General features: G+C 41.2%; 1 protein-coding gene across 2 annotated transcripts in view; it reads left to right on the forward strand.

The window, feature by feature from the left end:
• The window catches only part of CERS3 (ceramide synthase 3), a 47,677-nt gene extending 29,618 nt beyond the window's left edge, over positions 1-18,059 (forward strand). For both annotated transcript variants that reach the window (XM_064517894.1, XM_064517895.1), the window contains one exon: positions 15,974-18,059. In XM_064517894.1, coding sequence (XP_064373964.1) covers positions 15,974-16,108 — 135 coding nt within the window. In that variant the 3' untranslated portion in view covers positions 16,109-18,059. The remainder of the gene's footprint in view (positions 1-15,973) is intronic.
• Positions 18,060-18,340: the final 281 nt, after the last annotated feature.

The raw sequence follows: 18,340 nt of genomic DNA on the forward strand, positions 1-18,340 counted from the left end.
ATAGAGACACCCAATGTCTCCCCTAAAAGAAGACACAGTTACAAACTCAACCCTTGTTGGACAGCAAACAGCTCAACACAAGGGAGAATCTGTAGGAGAAATGGCTTGCTTTGTTCTGCTTGTAAAACTATATATTTCTATGTTTCCTTATACACCAAAAATTTGTGCTTTTTCTATGTCACTTAGCTTTCTTAGATTAGTTATGAAGTAATTCCTGGCCAGGTTTATTGAGTGTTATCAAGTGTTTTGTCTCTCCTCATTTTCTCTTTAGGTTGTGGCCTTGTCTCTGTGCTGAGCTAGAGTGTATATCTATGTTCTACGTATTTCACTGTAATTTGACAGAATTTTTGTTTGACATCTGTTTCAGCTCTTTGTTGTCAAAATATCAGCTGCCAGGGCTTTTTGTCAAAAGTAGCCCCATTGACCAGATGTTAAAGATAAATAGGAGATGTTGATTTTGTTAGTTGTTACTAAAGATGCATTTTTTTTTAAATAAGCATCTTTTAAAAGAAAGTTTAAAAAAAAAAAGAAGAAGAAAGAAAATAAGATACTTCAGGCACTAGGACTGAAGCTATTGGATTGACTGTAGTACAGAGATTTGTACTCTGTGCAGAGGTAGGACCTTGGATGTGGAAATTCCACAACAAGCACATACAGGTCTGCGGGAGAACCTGGTATGACAATGAATATGGTCAGAACAAAACCATAGTTCAGAAAGAGGAAGAAAATAAATTCCATGTGTATCACAAACCTGTAGATGCTTGGAAAAATTTCTGACCGTATTTGAGAGGTCAAAGGTAGGGGCAAGCAGAGATAACACAAAATACCATGAAATTAGGGGCATCTATTCCGTACACACGGGACAAGTGTTCACTGTATGCAGAGCCTGCGATAATGGTGGACCTCTTCACACAACTGTTTCTGGATGAAATCAGGAGAGAGCTCCTGTGTGCTTTGCAGCTGAGGAAGAGGAGGGCATTGGCAGAGTTTCCCATCCACACTGGTTGAAGCTATGAGAGTGCATTGCAAGAATGTCTTCAGATACGGTGGTGAAGAGGACGTTATTCGGCCAGCTATATAAGGCCATTCTGCCCTGCCTGCTTCTATGCCTTTGTAAGGGACAGAAATGCTTTATTTTGAGATAAGAGCTTTTTTGAATTAGTCATTGCTAAAAAATGGGAAAGCATTGAGCCCGCATCCTTACCGTGGATTTTTGATTCCTTATACAGCTCTCTGAGAAGACGGTTTCCAAATAACATTTTTACAGTGGTAGCAGCAGCAGCCCTAGCCCTTTTCGGTGTGCATGACTTCAGCTGGCTTGCATGTGCAGCCTGTTTTCCATAGCAGTGGCAAACTTGGCTGTGAAAGCAGCCAGTGCCTCCAGAGCTGTAAAGGCAACGTTGAAAAGAATGGTGTTTGCAAGGCAGCATTTTTATACCAACGCATTTATTACGGACATACTCCACACAAATAGCTGTTGCTATTTTAGCGGAATACCAGTAAACCGTCACTCTCATATTAGGAGGGTTTTGTTTCTGTGCCCGAGACTTTAAAGCTTTCATTCAGAAAACAGGCAATTTTTGACATTTTTTTCTTGAAGCAACAGTTAGCTGCTTCAAATGGAAAAACAAAGTCATGATGTAACTGGGAATAGGGACTGATGTTGTTGTTTAACTATGAGAGCCCTGCAGAAGCTCTGAGCGCAGCAAGGGTGTAAGGGATTTTTTCAGTGTCCTGAGCCGTGTGCGTTGGTGGGTCCCCGGGGACAGTCGGTGCAGTGCAGCAGCCAGCAGCTCCTGCATCCTTCCAGGAGGCCAGTGTCTCCCCCGGTTGTACCCTTCTGGCCCCATCACCATTCTGTTGGAAAGTCAGTTGACTTTAATGCATTTGTTCTCCATGGGAAGTGCTGTTGTCCCTTGCTGAAGCACAGGTTAAAGGACTTTCCAGGTCACCTATGAAGTCTGGGACTCAGCAGGGGACGTAACTGAGAGAGGCCAGCTCTCCAGCAAGTCCTATACACCCCCAAAAGGCTGCATCTTGGCTGTCCCCTCCCCTCTGCACTAATAACAGGGAAAATTATCCTTGGTCTCTCTGGAATAATTGCTCAGCTGACTTGCTTGAAGAAAAACCAGCTTGGACTAAAAACCTTGCAATCTCTCTCCTCCCAAAAACCGCAGGCAGAGGCAAACAAAAACAAGGCAGAAAGGGAAGATGGGAGGAGAGTCTCTTGCTCTGTTCCTCTGTGTTGCATTTCCTTGGGTGCCTGCACCAGTCACGCACCGCAGAAATGATCCCTGCACCATGGAAATCTGTCACCACAAGCTGAGTGACACTTAGGGCTACTTTGCTTTAAGTTTGCATGCTTTATAGCTCTTTATTTTCTATGGGGGGAAAATTTGAGGGAACAGAAGTATTGCATTATTTTCCAAGCAAGCATTGCTCTTACTTCTGTACAATATAAAGAATACCTGAATAAGGTAAGTTAGGATTAAGTTAAGGTAAGTAAGGTAAGTTAGGCCTCCTTTCTCGCAGGCCATTTTGTGACACTATTTGAGTAAGGCACACATGTCTAAGAAAAGCCCTTCAAGGTCAGACCTGGAGCCGTTTATCTTTGGTTGCGCTGCAAGAAAAGGAAGGACATTTTTCAGCGTAATTTCTTTTCAAGCTAGGTCAGGCGATTGCAGTGCTAAGCTGCTGGCTATCATCTTGATGTCCAAGGCCTTTTGTTGCTAGGAGACTCCGTGTGTTTCTGTAATATTGTTCATTTACATGGTTAAATTGACCACTTGTATCAGGTTTCAAGCACCACTGAAACATGTCTAGTCATCATGTCTGCACATATGAGAATATTTTAGGAAAATTGAAAAAACATATAGAGAAGTATGTACATATGCACTGATTTAAAATATCTCGCCAGGAAAATCCCATGGAGATTAAACGTTTTATTTCCAAGGTCAGAAAGAGGGAGCGAATGACAGCAGCTTATAGCCACATTATTATGGCAAATTAAGATGTAAAATATATGTTAAAACCATTACTCGCTGAGTTAAGGTTTGAGACTACGGTTCTTTAAATCTTGAAAAATATGTACAAGTTGTAGGAAATGGTCATGATGTTCACATGACTCAGATACTTTAGGGCTGATGCAAAGTCCGTCAATGGCAGAAGGTAATGGCAGTTTTTAACAGTCCTGTAATGGGACCAGGAGTATGTTTTCTTGCTCATTTTGCTCTTCTAATTGTTTTCTTGCCGTCAGACTGTCTTCAAGGAAGGCAGTGAGCTTCTTCCTAATGGTGACTATGATTTAGGAGTCATCAGCCACTGTTTAGTTTAACTCACCTTGGTTCTTTTCTTTTCATGGAATAGAAAATACCCCTGGGATCCTGCAGCTCTGTAGATCATGCTTTTGAATTTGTCAGTTGCTTTAAAAAACTGGCTGGCATCACCTCCATGTTTGCAAGATTCCTTTGATATTTCGTACGCAGTAAACAAGGGTTTTTTAAAGACTTTGGCTGAGTGTGTCCTTGCTCATGGTTTATTCATTCCTTAGTCAGTCCAAAATCCCAAGGGAACAGTGGGAGTTGGCATTCAAAGAATCTCTAATGATAGAGTACGGATGGCTGAAAATGATAAGAAAATACTATTTTAGAGGTGAAATAAGAGCTGTGAAGTACTTCTGCCCCATCCAGCACTCATTCTTTTACTTCAGCATTTTGTTTTGTCTGAAGATTGCTCTTGTACTCTCATAACTCTGCCAGTTTTTTGTTTTGTTTTGGGGTTTTTTTGCTTATTTACTGATAGTGGCATGCCAGTACAGTCCTTGCCATGAAAGTGGTTAGCCATATAAAGACTCCTTAAACCAGTTATTTCCTTTTCTGTATCAAAATGGCATATACTAGAAAACTAGATCCCTAAAAGTGTGCCCATGGACTGCATACTTAAGGTGTTTCAATATTAACATGTAGACAAGGCTTATTCTTGAAAGTCCTTTGGGGCACAGACACAGTTTGCTCTTGTAAAACATGCCCTCACCCCTTATATTGAAGAGTAACGCTGCTTCACACCTGCAGAGGTGCTGCCCTGTGGTTCTTTCTATCTGACCTAAGTTGTTGTGAATTTACCTCTTCAGAGACTTGCTATAACCCTTTGTGCAAGTTTTTCAATTAAGTTTATACAGTTCCCAGAGGCTGTACTACCTGCCCTGGACAGATGCCTTTAGCTGAATTTAGGCTGAAGCTGTTCAGACCCACCTCAGTCAACCTCTGCAGAACTTTCCTTCCCTGGGCCCACTCTGGAATCCTTTTATTCTTTCTTCCCCTTACCTTTTGGTGCTCAATCTGTTTGCAACAAGCTACTTTTATTTCTAATAATTCATTTGAATGTCATTTATTTTGTAACCACATGGGCGCTGGGAGTATGGAATTTCAGTGCTGAACTTGGGTGAGAGTTTTCTTGCCCGGCGAACGGAGGCCCAGAGCACATAATTTAAAGCAATGGTTTTCAGTTTTTTATTTTTGGTGTGCAGGTCCTTAAACATTTTCCAATAGAAGTGCCGACTTCCATATGACAGATTTAAGCCACCCGGCAGTTGCTTTACTTTCCTTAGTTACCTTTAGAATTAAACTTTATATCCCTTAGAGTTGCACCATGGATCCACAGCGGTAAGAACCTACTGGTTCACCTTTATTATGTGCCAGTCGCTCTTCAGCCTGCGCTCACCCAGGAGCGCTGTGACTGCGGACACTCGGCCACTCTGGCAGCGGAGGCAGCGCTGACTTTCTCACTGAGCAGTACAGTAACTTGAGCTATTGAATCCTAGACAGAAATCTTATTTCCAAACTGTGGGTGGGGGGGCAGCCCTACATAACATGAAAGTAGAACAGCCTCTAAGAAGATGACGTTTTAAAGCTCTTTGGGGGCAAATAAGATTCAAAACAATGTTCGTGTGCTTGAGTTGTGTGCTGTTCGGTGTGGCTAGAGACACCATAGGTGACCTGAGTCTGATAGCTCCCAGCTAATAAACTCAAATTTTTAACTTCAGCTGTGAAGGGTCATCGCATGGCCCTGATCCTGCCCAACAGCGTTGTGCTTCTAGGCACTGTGCAATTACTGGGATGTGAAAATGAAGCATGAACTGAAATGTATATGCAGTTTTGGCATGCACAGCAGTTTACCTAACTCCTAAAAAGTCAGGCTTTCAGCTGATTTTCTTTTTTTTAAGCAGTAGAAACTATTTTCAGGACATTTACAATCAGAACATGAAGTTTAATGAGAACTAACACATTCAGCAAGAAGTCGCCCATTTCGGCAAAATGCCATTCTGCGGGAGTTGCACAGAGGGCAGCGTTCAGTCTCCCAAACTAGAGACATGCAAGTTTTGTCTTTTCTTGTTAACCTGGTACTGTGCTGATGGCAATCAGCGTATTGATACAATGGACCAGAGAGATGAGGTTGCCTTAATTATGAGTAGTCCTCTTAAAAGCAATCGTGTATTTTTGACAATAATGACAATCTAGTTGGTTACTGTTTTAATGACTGCGTGGGGCTGGGAAGTTGTTGGAAAGCTTCCACGGCAGATTTTGGGGTGACTTTCTAGGCTTGCAAAGGCTGCTCATTGATGCTACGCTTCAGAATTTGAGTTCCCTGGATGAAGCTTTAGCGCAAACACAACTCAGATTGAACCAGATTAGCATGGGTTGCCTTTCCCCTGTTTTAAAGCAAGATAGGTCATGGAGAAGCTGAATTTGTTGATTCTTAATGGATAAATATTTGTAGCGTATTTTCTCATGAGGATGCCTTATTAAGGGAACAAAATAGAACAGATGAAAGTTTTCCCTCGTAGAGATGAAAACCAGTCTATCTGGGAACCTTCCCAGTCGATTCAAATTATTGCCTTTGGGACATCAGCTTTTTAATAGCCTGGAGATGGGAGCTAGCCAGCCCCGTCAGCAGCGTGAAGGCTCATGCCCTAGTAAAGGGAAATTACTTCCTGTTATGACTTTCTTTCATCTGCATATTTCCCATTCTGCTACAGCAATCTCGTTAAGCCCAAAGCCTGGCTACATGTCCCACTTTATCCTGCCAAATTTATCTGGGGGAGGAGGGGTAAGAGGCAGGCAGAAGAAAGCATAAAAGAATATGAGGTTTGCTGGCTGGTGTTCAGAACGATAAGCAAAAAGAAAGCCACTGCATGCACCCTGGGGCACTTGGGAGTCCTACTGTTACCAGGGGTTGGAAGTCAAAGCTGACCTCAGCAAGGTATAGGTAGAGCTCCTAATCCAGCAAAGTCTCTAAGGTGAAAGAGGAAAACCCAGCAGTTCTTCTCTGCAGCACAAATGTCAGGTACCCATCCAAGAGCATGGTCTGCTTTCCTTTGCCTCCACCAGCTCACTTCCTGGCTCTGCGAGTTAGAAGGCAGATTACTGTTTAAATCTCTGCTTTTTACTCCAGATTATGGAAGGGGGTCAACATCTGAACAACAGCTTCCAGGGAGGTATGTTATACTGTACACTAAGATGTGCTTCTCAGATTTCAAAACAGCAACGATATTTTCTGTCGGAATTCTGATATTTTTTTTTAATCAGCTCTGTTAAAAATGCCTGTAATTCCATACCACCTTTCACTTGAGAAGCCTAAATATTCATAGATGCCAGTTAAAGTTTAGAAGAATTTGAGTTAAGGACCATTTTGACCATCATAGAGGAAGGAAACTGAGGAAATTTATTCCCGAGCATCTGATTGGAATAGGTGGGCTTGTGAATGTACGCTGGGCAGGAGTGTTAGGAGGAAGCGCTCTTCCACAGCCCTGTTGCGCACACACAAGACTATGCGAGAGCAGACTCAGTCCCCTGGCTGTCAAATTGGGTATGTGGATGTTCCCTCTGCCTCTTACATTAGCTGTGCCATAAACGGGGCTTGTATGTATTGCATAAAAATCGTTTAGTTGGTCTGATGTTCCCAAAGTTGCTGAGTTTGACTTCAGTAGGAGCTGCAGATGACCACTGCCTCTGAGAACAGAAAATCAAAACTGTAAGTAATTGTGAAAGCGAAGCTTCCCGTCCCGGCCAGTTCAGTAGGACTGAGAACAGCGTGTTGATGCGAGGCCAGGCGCTCAGCTGGTATAAATGAACGCGGCTCTGCTCCAAGCCGATGGGATTGTGCTACTTTTCACCAGCAATAGCTCTGGCCAAACAACCACCCCCACCCCTCTCTCTGCATGTATGTGTCTGGCACAAGGCAGCTTTACTTTTAGTAAATCCCTGATCTAAATGAATTCTCTTTATGTGAAGATTGCTAACTCAGATAAAAGACAGATGCTGGTCACATTTTTGCTTTCCAATTCATTGATTTACCTTGCTGTCCACAGGAGGGCATTTGCTGACAGTTCTTCTGGCTTCCCTTGTTAACTACTCATATCTTTTAATTTTCTGGCAGGCTATTTATGAAATGTTCCATTTGTTGCTAGTTTTATATATATGCACCTATATACAAATTATTTTTTATATATATAGAAAATAGCATGCATATATATTTATTTTTTCAATTGCCAAAAATCAGTCCACAGAACAAACCCTCAGCCTCCTACAAAACTTTCTGATCCCTTCATTTACTACTTTCAATATATGCTGCAGAGGTTTGCATTGTGAGTTTGTTACGGGATGAGTAACTCTCAGATTTTCAGAGGGATTCCCAGTACTGCAGTATGTTGAATCAAGAGATTTTAAAAAGGAAGAGATATGTCTGAATTAACATTAGTTAATTGTAGAATAATTTCCGTTGACAAAGGAAATGGTTCTACCTTGATGGAGTGCTCCATAATCCCTATTACGTGAGAATGAGGCAGGAAATCCTGTCAGGAGCAGCCTCTACTCTGAAACATGCTTCTAAAAACCTTTGACCAGGCACAGCAGATTATAAAGTCCAAATCGTTTAAGAAAAAAAAAAAGTCTATTTTGACCATTCACTATCTATTCATACATAGTTTTGATATTTTGTCAATATTTATCACTGACAAAGGATTATAGTAAGAGAGTTACCTTTGAAGAAGTCACTTGGAACAAGAACAGTTAAATGTGATGACCATGAGCGTAAAACGTAGGGAATGACTAGACATGCCTGTTTTAATTCTGGAGCTGATGATATTTGCTTTAGGCAGCAACGCAGTGATGGCTATGCAGCATCTGAGGGTGGGATTTGTCTCACCTAACTTTAGCCAGCTAAAAGCTGTGCCTTGCCAAGGTAAAGGGTCCCTCTGCAGTGAGCGGAAGAAGAGAGGCTGGAATTTCTTTAGCGTAATTTGCTGTGTCCAGTGAGGCCACCTCACCAGTGGTGGGACAGGTCACCCTCTGGGGACACTTGTCTTCTCTTTCTGTTGGTTACAGAGAGGTCCTAGGTGACCTTTGAGTAGATATTTAACTTTTAGGAGGCTGAACTTAGCTGCATTAAACCCCCTCACTAAGTGACTTAAACACACAAGTCTCAGGGACTTCTCATGCTACTTAATAAACTTTGCTCACTAGCTACTTCTTGAAGTACTCTATATCCAGCCTAGACATTGGGGGGTTAGACATGCTGTATTGAAACAATTTTAGGTCTCTGTATACTGATATGGATGTGAAATGAAAAGACAGTTAAATATTTGACTTGAAAATTAGTTTAATATTTTGTTGTACGGGGGTAAACCTTTAGATACATCATGCAAGGGACGAAATGCGTCCTAACAATGAAAGCAGAGGAATGAGTGCCTCAAATAGACCCAAAATATAGGAGAGAAGTGCCTCTTTTCTGTAGTTTTATACTTGCAGTTTCAGGCTGGATTCACAGTGCTATAAGGCTTCTGTGAGCACATTCTTTAGCAGTTAGGGTGTTTCAAAGCATTCAGCCTAAGTGCAGTATCATACCTTGCTAAGTAAGAAAAGTGTGAGTGCCTGATCATCTGTTTTGTAGCCAAAAAAGCATTTATAAGGACTAACATTGCATGTTCTGATAAAGGTTCATAACACTGAACTCCTTGGCTTAATGCGAGTTCTGTCCTAGGGTAAAAAAAAGTTCACTATACAGAACAGCATCAAATGCTTATTATACTGTTCTTTGTTTCTTTGCCAACTGTGGATTTAAAATTGGAATAATTCAAAAAGCAGTGGGACATTATGACTCACTCAGTACCTCCTGGGCTTTTGACATTATCGTAAAGCCTCGTACACTTGAGTGCAAGGTTTAGTTAGTGGATTTCAATAACACAGCTAGCAGACTTTATTGAAACCACAGAGCACTTGATTAACTGTAAACAATGATTTATTTCTTCTGAATAGTCAAGGTATTACAGCTCCAGTTACAGATGTGTTATGCTGAGTGATAATGCAAGTGATATTTTCTGAGATTAAATTTATTCCTTCAGTTGAAATCAGGGATGTATTCTAACGGTGACATCTAGTTTTATGAGGTTACTCTTTTCAATATTTGTGGACTTAGTGTGACTTTTCTTTTGTCTTTCACACATCTTCTTTCAATGCCCTTGGAAAATTCCCAATGGGAAACTCAGGGAATGGATATTCCATAGAAGGGAGAGATTCAATAAAAGGCGTTTTGGCCACAAGATGTCCAGTATAATTAGTCTAGAGAGTCTGCATCTCCATTTAAAAACTGCAGAAAGCAAAGTCTGACAGCAAATCTTCCACTGAAGATTGACATTATTTATGTTGACTAGTGTGCATAGGCTAAAAAGGGAAATGTATTTTCCGATAAAATCTTCTAGGCTGGAAATTTAGAACAGTTTGCTTGAATCCAAATGTATATTAGTCTCCACAGGAAAGTAAAGACATATTAAGCCATATGTCAGCTGAATTGAATTATTCAAGTTGAACTAAACATGTTGAACTCAGAGGTTCATCAACTTTATAGTATTGTTTGTTAGAAAAGTACCCCCTTCTATCTATTTGGACTCGCTTTTTATTATCTCTCTTGTTTATTATCTCTTTTATTTGAGTCAGTGGTTGCTGACCTGGCTAATAGCTTTCATGTTCGTATTGCAAGCTATTTCCATATGTGCAGGTGCTGTGGAATTTATTGACTTTACATTGAAAAATCAAGATCTAGTCAATAGGTGAATACATATTTAAATGAAAATATTCTCAAAGTAGAATTAAAGTACAAGATTTAGGACATTCTGATTGTAATGGAAGATGCATTTAAGAGTCAGGCAATTCCAATTTAAGGATAAAAATAAATATTTGAAAATGCTAAAATCTAAACTTCACTAAATCAGAAAACACATAATTAAAATTCCAGATTTAGCTGTGAGTTGTCCTTATGTATGTGTACCTGGCAGAAAGAATCCAGCTAAGTGAGTGGAGGTAAATTAGTTGCCCTAAAAGGCCCAAATGTAGGTCCTTAAACCTTACTATCTTCATGAGAGCGCCCTGGTTTTCCCTATGTCTATGATGTTCAAGAGGCTACTTGTGGGTTCAGTGATCATGCATAACCATGCAGCTGTAATCCATACATGGAACAAAAATGAAAGAAATACATCTTCTGTGGCATGTATGAGTTACAGCAGTGTGTGCCTGTGTAAGCGTATGACCTGGCTCATCTCAGGTGCAGGATCGTTTTCAGGGTCAACTTACAACAAGCTAGCCGATGTCGTGTTTTGCAACATGAGGTCTCTGTTATCTGGGCAATGAATGGACTAAGCTGTGATGCATGGAGTCAGCTGTGATTATGGAGGGAGAGTTAAAAAGTGGTACATCAGAACGGACGTGGTTACATCAGTATGAGTCTGATTAGGGTGATGTAGCCAACAGCTCCAATGAAGAGTGTAACTCTCTCTAAATACTGTATTAGCCTGTGTGATGATGTGGATTCTGAGTGGTGCTATCAGGGCAGAAGCTGGTACTGGTGTTGTGATTTGTTATATGTGCCAGAACTGTGGCATGTTCTCTGGAAAAGTTAAGGAAGAATTGCACTGGTTTCACTCGAATCAGTTACTGACAACGTACAATCTTTGATATTTTATAATTCATGGTTTTTTAGCCTCACAAATGTCAAAGTGAGCACAGAAGTCACTTCCACTCTGCTGAAACAACGACTCCCATTATAACCATGTCTAGAATAGTCAGTGAGCAAAAATGTGGATTATGATTATTGGATTGAAATGAATGCAACCGAAGTTGCACTGAAGTAACACTGAAGTTAATGTCTGGCACATACATAGCTGTCCTTCCTAGCTGCCCTGGATGTGGCATGGTTATGGCTGCCATGGGTCCAGAGAATCTGCAAAATGGAGAAAAGGCAGCATGACAAGAGCTTTTTAATTTACAATAAGGCATGACAACAGTCAAAGGCTAAATTTTAAATCCTATTGATCCAGACTAGTTTTTGCTTGGCTAACTAAATATTGAAGCAAACTTTTAAGGAGGATAGTGGATTTCCCTTCTCTTGATGTCTTCATACCTGATGTGGATGCCTTCCTATGTAAGACATGTAGGCTAGCCCGATACCTTGCATCAGTACAACAGGGTCACGTTTTGTGTTGTGCAAGAGGTCAAACTGGAAGATGAAACTGTCATACTTTAGCCTGCAAATAATTTACTTATATGTCTCTTGTTCTTGTTTTCCTTCCTTTTCTCTTTCTTTTAATGAGAATTTGGTGAGAAAGGAGGTCTGTCTTTCCCTTAAATGAACAGATTAGACCTCATTCTCATGTTGGCAAAAATAAGGAACAGATTCAACTGAAGTCAGTGTTATTAAGGTATTGCACATATGATTTACTCAGGCCCTTCCTCCCTGTTGAAGCTCCTTTACCGTTCATGTGATAAGATGTGGTGCAAATGGCTTGAATGATACTAATTCTAACAGCGGTGAAATGCAAGAAGCCAAAACTACCTTAACAAATTCAGTTCATTGAACTAAAAGAGGCAGACTAAGCAGCAGGTGGAAGGGTTAAACAAAAGGAAAAAAGATTATAAAAGTTTGCGGCTTTGGCCTCACTACAAATGGCTCTCTTGCAGACTTTATAGCATTAGTGTTGCTCCTTGAAACCATTCATCCACTTAGAAAGATTAAATTGGTTAGTCATCCAGAACATAAAATATAGACATCCATTTTGTCTGTTACCCTAAACCTTCTGAAGTATAATAAATGCAGTTGATACCATTAAACCGAAGGATTGAAAAGTAATGATGGCCTCAGTTGTTGCAGTTACAGTTTTCCAGCTCTTGCGTTTTTGATAGTATAATCATCTGTCATTGCTCAGGGACAGTAAGAGCAGACTCTGGATTGGGAAACAGAACTATGATATATGATGTGCAGCGGTCACAGAAAACATCTTGGCATTAAAGTAGGGAAAACCCTAGAAGTGTCATTATTTGTCATTCTTAGAAGGTCAAAGTTAACAGAGGCACAAACTTTTGATATCTTAATATATTTATAATAGTCTATTGTAAACAGCTTGCAAGACAGATTTGTTTTGTTTTCTAGTTACAGATGAAGCTACTGCTGTTTAAGGTCTGGCCTGTCTTTACTTCTGTTGCATTTCAGTCCCTTAAACAAGTTGGATAAAAATGGCCAGACTCTTCTGAAGCAAGGATTTTCAAGGCACTTAATCACAAAGCAGATTCATGATTACAAAGATAACAAAAATTTAGATTTGACTCAGCAGCATTTCTTCTAGATCAATATCAGGATTTCAGAAGTAGTGCTCTTTCCCAGAATTAAGCAAATTTGCTCTGTAATGTTTGCTTCAGATCACAAAGAAATTTAACCCCTGCTGCCTTGAAATATGTAAGACATTATCTCAAATACAGGGATTTGTAGTGTCCTGGACAGTAAGATTCACATGTTTTTAAATTACTACAGATAGTGCCTTTTATCAGAGCATGTAGCTTGACAGCATTAAAACTGGGAAACAAATTATATCTGAGCTCCCAGTTCCATTCTGTAAATGCCAGCCCATTCCTATAGGAAACAGGAATTGATGCCACCTATCAGCTGTTGCTCAAAGCAAAGCAGATCACTAGCTATTCTTCAGCACGTGCTTGAGCACCAACAACCTCTGTGGGGTATAACGAGATACTCAGAATGAAATACACACTCAGGAACTTCGCTGTCTCCAGGCCTCTTCCAGCTGGGAACAAAAGCACTCCTTCCCACATTGCTCCCCACATTTTCAGCCTCATCCAGAGGTTGCTCAAGAAGATGAGAGAATTTTCCATGAGTCCAGCAGACTCTGTATCCGACCCTGTACTCAGGTTTGATTTGCATTTGTTTCTGAAACATTTCCGGTGGCAAAAAAGTAACCTCCCAAAACATTTGTCTTTAACTGTAAATACAAATCGCAAGACTAACGGGAGCGAGAGAGGTGATCTGAAAGAGGCAGAACCTCATAAATTGTTTGTGTGGGAAAGGCTGTCTTTCCTTTTCTCTAACTGATGGCATGCCAAGTTTATTTTACAGTATTTACAGTAAGATTTGTTTGTTTTGATACCCTTTATATGTTGTTAGGGAAAAGGCAAAAGAAAAGCTCCAGGAAGTTTATAATTTCTGATGAGACAGAGTTTAGCTTTAATTCTTTTTCTAGCCCTATACATCTTGCTAGAAATGTAATATATAAAGGGGACATGAGATTGCAATTGGATGAGTAATTACTGAACTGTCGTTTATTTTCTCTGTATAAATTTGGTGCTGAAGAAAGACCCCAGAATAGCAGGCTGCAAATGCAATTGTCAGTGCATTCAGAGAGCAGATACAGGGTAGGCAGGGACAGCACTGGTTTCTCCTCTTTGCCTCTCATTGCTGAGCTTGGCACACGCTCCTGGAGCAGGAAGGGTGTGCAGCCTGTGCCTGCTTAGTGGATGTCCAGACAGATGACAAGGAAAACAGATTTATAGGCAAAGGAGTGGTCCCCAGTATGGCTGTAGGGGCACAGCTCTGCTCTGGAGGGAGTGTGTTCTGCTAAGAAGGAAAGCCTCAGGTCACCCTTAGCCAACGGTAGAAACACTGTCCTGGAGTCCAAACACCCTTGCATCACGAAAAGTCACCACAAGACCTGCAGTCCATAATATCTGAGCACTACCACCACCCAACGTCTGCCTAATTAACTTTGGGAGTTGCCATTAACAAACTAGATACCCATGTGCTAGTGGGTAAATCGTCAGCCTCAGAGTGCGAGGACCCTGGTTTTGAGTCCCAGCCGAAGGGGAAAGGGGCTGTCTACAAAAACCATGAGATGGTGGAGAAAGAATGACTGTTGCCCATCTCTTCCAGCACAAGAGCTAGTGAGTATCACGCAAGTCTACCTAGTGCTAAGCTCAAAGCAAACAAGAGGATGGTGCTTTCTGCAACATGTAGTTAGCGTGCAACTTTTTTGCCCTGGAGTGTTGTGTGTACTAAAACTCTTCATGAGATCTAGGGAAGACTGGACAAGTAACTAGAAGAGAAACCCAGTGTGGGCTGCTAATCACACGACAAACCAATTCTGGCTCAGGAAACAGCTGGAGGTGGGGAAAGCTTCTTTTGTGCCTCCTTTGATCTCCTTTCCATTCTCAGTCATCCACTTAGGCAGAAGGAAGTGTTTATTCTATTTATAGTCTCTTACTAGAGCATCCTACCTTGAGTCTGTGGAGGGGACCATCAGCTGGTACACACAGTCATTATGAGAGGCAGGTAATACTCTTCTAAGTTTGTTGCACCAAAAGAGAAATAGAAATTTTTTGGTTTTAATTCCAACGCCTTTGTTGTTTGAACCAAACTCCTGAACATATTGTAGGACCTGGATTATGGTAGGACTTGGGAAATAAGAGAGAGCAATGTTAGATTTTATTCACCGTCCTGCATAGAACAGGATTGTTTTACCTCCTCCTAACTTTACTGTGAAATATCTGTGTGGACACAATATTGTCTCTGTGTGGTAGAAACATTCATTAGCAACTGCCGTGTTTGACTGTTCGAGTACAAAGAATGACTGCCAAATATTAGAAGCTCTTCCTATATAGTTAGGAAGGGATTTTCTCAAGGGCAGGCTGTCCTTCTGACCCCCTTTCATTCCTGCTAAGGAAGCAGCCATCGTCTCTTCCCTGGCAATTCCCTTAGCAGTCATTCTGACTGGGTGATATACCCAAGACCACAGCTGGATGGGAACATGACCTTCCCTTTGCAAACATTGACGTGATGTATACACCATGGTTAGAGAAGAATATTTTAGGGTCAGTAAGTCTCTTGGAGCGAAGGTAGTACCAGGAGTTGCTGGCACAACCTGTCACTGTTTAGCTTACACCTGTCAGAAGCAGGCAACCTCTCAAATCCTATGTTTTAGCTAATGTATTCATCATATTTTAGCAATTATACAATGTTCTTTTCATCTTTCCTGCACTTCACAATTGTTAATCCCACAGCACCCAGGGACTACTCACAACTTTACAAGTGAAAGCGGAAACAAGGAAGAAGAGGTCAAGTGTCTGGGCCAAGGTCATGGAGAAAATTTTGTCTAAAGAATGTTGGGCTCCACAAGATTAAAGCGTTGCTAGCTGGCCTCTTCTTGGATGTCAGCCCCTGTCTTCTTGGGAGGTGGCTTTGGGTGGCAGTTCTGACACTGTCTAGTGTTTTTACAGCTCCCCTTTGATTTGTTCCCTTTCGCATATTTTTCACTGAGGCAAATGGAGGAGAGAGGAGTTTTATGTCTTCAGAGGACAATAAAGAATTTCCAGGAAGGGAGAGCATCTTATTTTCTGGAACTTTTACACACCATCTTTTCATCTTGTAATAGCAACGGGGCACTTGATTAATGAAATTAATTGGTTGTTTTTTAAAAGCTTCTGTAAAGATCCAGATACCCAGTTCACATTGATATGAATGACTGTTTCTTTTCAGGCATACACAGGCCTCTTTGAAAGGTTTGCACTGCACTGATAATAGAAATCATGTAATTTATCCAACAGCAAACACAACGTAGAATATGCTCACAGTGCTTTCTTCTCCGTAGGAGTTGAAAGATGAGCGGAGCGATGAAGAGGAGGAAGAAGATTCAGTTACAGATAATGAAGAGGAGCCCACAAAGAATGGCAACAAGAATGGCAGTGGGTCGAGCAAACATCCTCTCCTAAACAGCAGTCACTAGTAGCCCCTTCCTGTCTCACCTCCTGCAGCGGTTTCTGGTCTGTTTTCAACCCAACCTACAGGATAAAACTTAAGTCAAAAGGCTTATGAGAGACTGTGATTGATTTATTGTTGGCTACTGGACCTGGAAAAAAGCCCAGTTTAGAGGGGAGGGAAAAATTGCATAACATGATAAAATGTGTTAATGACCCATTTTCTGAACCATTTCTCAGTGCTTGCAAAACCTACCTGGAACACGCTGATCATTCCTCTTTTACAGTGCTCAACAAGGTCAAAGCTCAAGAATGTCAGATCATTTAGTGTCCCACTGATTCTAGCATAGTTTTTCAATCTAAGCTATATTTTACCAAGCAATTTCATTCACAGGTGTTTTGTGGTAAGCAGTGTGAACTCCATTAAGAACTAAAATTACTGTACGTGGGAAAAATTTCACAGTGGTCAAAATAAGCATTTTAGTCTTTACTTCTTAGTTTATATGCTTATCAAAAAGGCTATTTTTGTGAGATAGTTTTCTTTTCTTGGAGGCCAGTGGAAACTAACATGAAAGAAGTGAGGCTATTTGCTTATGAAGAGTTTGCTTCACTGTGTAAGTATAGAGCCTTTCTTCAAAATATACTGTATGACATAGAGTTCAGATACTGTGTTTTGAGATTTACCAGTCAAGAAAGTGACTTGTAAAATAGCAAAACTCAGCCCCAGCTCTCAACTGAGCTCTCGGTTCCACAAATGTCTTTAGCCTCCATCATTTTGGCTCTAGGCCTGATGCTTGAACAGCAGATGCAGTGGGGACGGAAGGAGGACCTGGCCAAGGTGAATGAAAATCAGGTCTTCTCGCAGGTTCTTTTGCACTTCTTATTTGCTTTAAGCACTGCTGAGTGCCCTCCTGCTCTGGACATATCTACAGCTCAGAAGATTAAGCTGGTCCTTTCCCTTTCTGTGAGGGGTCCCCACAAAATGATGCTGGGTGATTGTCTTCTCAGGAGCAAATCTGCTAAATTCTGTTTTGTTGTTCCTGTGTATTCACTGCATGTATATGGTTACAGGGAGGGAGGAAGGGGGTGGAGCAGGACTAGCGAGAAATCCCACACCATCAGTGCTATCTATTCAGTCGGTACCTGGATCTGTATTTCCATCTCTACTCTTCTCGGTAATAGTGAATCACATTGGTTAGAGCCTAATTTGGATGCGAGTACATGGCTGAGGCTCAAACCTAGTTTACGCTCTAATAAGTGGAGGAACAGTGGACACTGTGCCAGCTCCTCTTACCAAAAATGCCTCTAGCATTAGCTAGCAAGCTTTGTAGCCTTTTTTTCTTTATTGCATTAAAATCTGTGAGAAGCTGTGTTGCCAAAACATCCAGGTTTTGATGTTAGTGCAGAGTGCAGCAGCCTCTTCAGTCCCTGGGGCTTTCCACAGACAGCCTGCTCTTTTTAAACAGGGTGGTTCCCGTCTAATTTCCAGATGCATTTAACTCACAAGGTCCTAAATGATTAGTGTCATTGTTTCAGAGATGAGAGGTTGTCCATGCAATTCTGCAGTTGCTGAGATCTTCCTATGTGCCAAATCCAGTAGCTTGATAGAGAGCACAGGGGCCACTGCTACAACACCCTCAGTGTAGAGCTTTCGGTTGTGAAAGGCTCTTTTCCCCTTAGGCTGCACAGGCAGCCTGATGACCTACAGGAAGCACTATATGACTGACTTGTTTTCTCAAGATTTCCTTGGCAAAAGGAGATATAATTCAGTAACTGAAACATTTGAAAGAATGGGAAATGTTGGGGATCTCAGATATGAAGAAAAAGTGTGTTTTCTCTGTGGTTATAAGAAACTGTAGGAGTACTTTGCTATAGAGGCTAGCAGTATGGAAATTTCTGCATATGGTCTACGGTCTGTTGAATTAGGCTGCATTTGATTTTTTAATTAAATTAAATTTTAAGTAATTTTGGACCATGCAATACCCCGAGTGTTTCTGCTTTCCCCCAAAGAGGAGAATTACATGGAGAAAGGAGTATGGTGTAATGCATTTTGAAAAAAGAGGGGAAGTCTGCAAAGTTGGGTCCTTGTAGTTAGGCAGCACTGCTCAGGCCGAGTGGGGAAAGTTCCCTCGGTAGGTGCTGCGTAGCACTGTGCTGCCTTACACAACTGTCGAGAATACCTTAAATACTGCAGTGTGGATTTATTGGAACTGTAAGTACTTATTACATCATCGAAAGCAACTGGTGAGTTTGGCAGGATC

Source organism: Dromaius novaehollandiae, chromosome 10, assembly GCF_036370855.1.
Source record: "Dromaius novaehollandiae isolate bDroNov1 chromosome 10, bDroNov1.hap1, whole genome shotgun sequence".
Taxonomy (NCBI): Eukaryota; Metazoa; Chordata; class Aves; order Casuariiformes; family Dromaiidae; genus Dromaius; species Dromaius novaehollandiae.